The sequence below is a fragment of the Acipenser ruthenus genome, chromosome 53 (genome assembly GCF_902713425.1).
Source record: "Acipenser ruthenus chromosome 53, fAciRut3.2 maternal haplotype, whole genome shotgun sequence".
Taxonomy (NCBI): Eukaryota; Metazoa; Chordata; class Actinopteri; order Acipenseriformes; family Acipenseridae; genus Acipenser; species Acipenser ruthenus.
Window position 1 is genome coordinate 1,355,001 of NC_081241.1, and position 1,586 is coordinate 1,356,586.

General features: G+C 38.1%; 1 protein-coding gene across 1 annotated transcript; it reads left to right on the forward strand.

Annotated features, from left to right (window-relative positions):
* Positions 1-250: 250 nt before the first annotated feature.
* LOC117965760 (GTPase IMAP family member 7-like) lies at positions 251-1,369 on the forward strand. Its single transcript, XM_034910895.2, has one exon. The coding sequence runs from the start codon at positions 353-355 to the stop codon at positions 1,199-1,201; it is 849 nt and encodes a 282-aa protein (XP_034766786.2). The 5' UTR covers positions 251-352; the 3' UTR covers positions 1,202-1,369.
* The last annotated feature ends 217 nt before the right edge of the window (positions 1,370-1,586 follow it).

Consider the following 1,586-nt stretch of genomic DNA (forward strand, 5'->3'; position numbering starts at 1 on the left):
TATTTTCGTAGTTTGTGAAATTTTAAAGGCATTTACTGCTGATAGCATGTTTTTATTTTATTTTTTATTTTAATAAATAAATAAAATATGAAATGCTTAGCATTTCAAAACAATGTTTTCAATAAATAATTGATTAAATAGTAATATAAACAAGCTTAGTTTTGTTGTATTGCTTTCATTTATAAGTTAACCATGTTTCTGTTTCCACTGATCCTGTTCTTTCCAGTCTGCTGCATGGTTACCACAGGCACCGTCCCTGTGCATTGCATCTCAATTGCTTTTCAAGCTCACCCACACAATATCTTTCTTTTTTTATTCAGTGTCTAGACGAAATGCTGATTCTGAGTTGAGGATGGTGCTGATTGGAAAAACTGGGACTGGGAAGAGTGCATCAGGAAACACCATCCTGGGCTCAAAGGAGTTTATATCTGAAACTAGCTCCTCTTCAGTTACGAGAGAGTGTTTGAAGATTAAAGGAGAAGTTGATGGGAGAAGCGTTGCTGTGGTCGACACTCCAGGCTTGTTTGACACCGAGCTCAGTATCACAGAAACGTTATGTGAGATTGTGAAGTGCATTTCCATGTCTTCCCCGGGACCCCATGCATTTCTGATTGTGATGCAAGTGGGTCGATTCACAAAGGAAGAGAGAGACACAGTGGATCTAATCATGAAGACTTTCGGTGAGGGAGCTGAGAAATACACAGTGGTGCTCTTCACCCGCGGAGAAGACCTGGAAGATAATGAGACGATTGAGGAATACATTGAGAGAGGTGATCAGCACCTCAAGAACATTGTAGAGAAGTGTGGAGGCCGGTGTCACTCCTTCAACAACAAGATGATGAGCGATCGCTCCCAGGTCACTGAGCTGCTGGGGAAGATATACAGGATGGTGGAAAAGAACAAAGGCAGCTGCTACACCAATGAGATGTACAAGAAGGCTGAAGCAGCCATTGAAGAAGAGAAAAAGAGGATAATGAAGGAAAGCCCAGGTTACAGTGTGGAAGATGCTAGAAAGAAAGCAGAAAGAAGCAAAGCATTTATAAAAACATTAATAGGAGCAGGAATAGGAGCAGCAGCAGGAGCAGTACTAGGAGCAAGAATAGGAGCATTTGGAGGACCCATAGGAGCAGCAGTAGGAGCAGGAATAGGAGCAGCAGTAGGGATAGTAGCTGTGGTAAATGACAAATGTTCGATACAGTAAAGTCCTGTATGAGCCCTGACTTTGTCAGACTCCAGTGTATTTCAATGTGCTTTCTGTTTACTTCATGTATTGTTTCTCCTGCTCTCTGTACAATGAACTAAAACATATTACTGTGGCTGTTTTCTTCTTTTAATTTAGCAAGAACCTCAAATAAACTTTAAAACACAATTTTGTTGTATATTCTTTTCTCATGACAATGTTTGCTTGAAATCATTTTTATAAGGGACTGAACAGAACTTTAAGTTAAAGCTGACTATTTTTTGTATTTGATTATTACTCATTTATATCAACTACTATTCAATTCATTATCATTATTATTATTATGAAAACATATAGCTTTATCAAAAAAATAATAATTTTAAGACAGTAAATACATAAACATAGC

Coding starts and splice junctions, on each gene's coding strand:
- LOC117965760 (XM_034910895.2), top strand. CDS start 353: ATGGTGCTGATTGGAAAAACTGGGACTGGGAAGAGTGCATCAGGAAAC.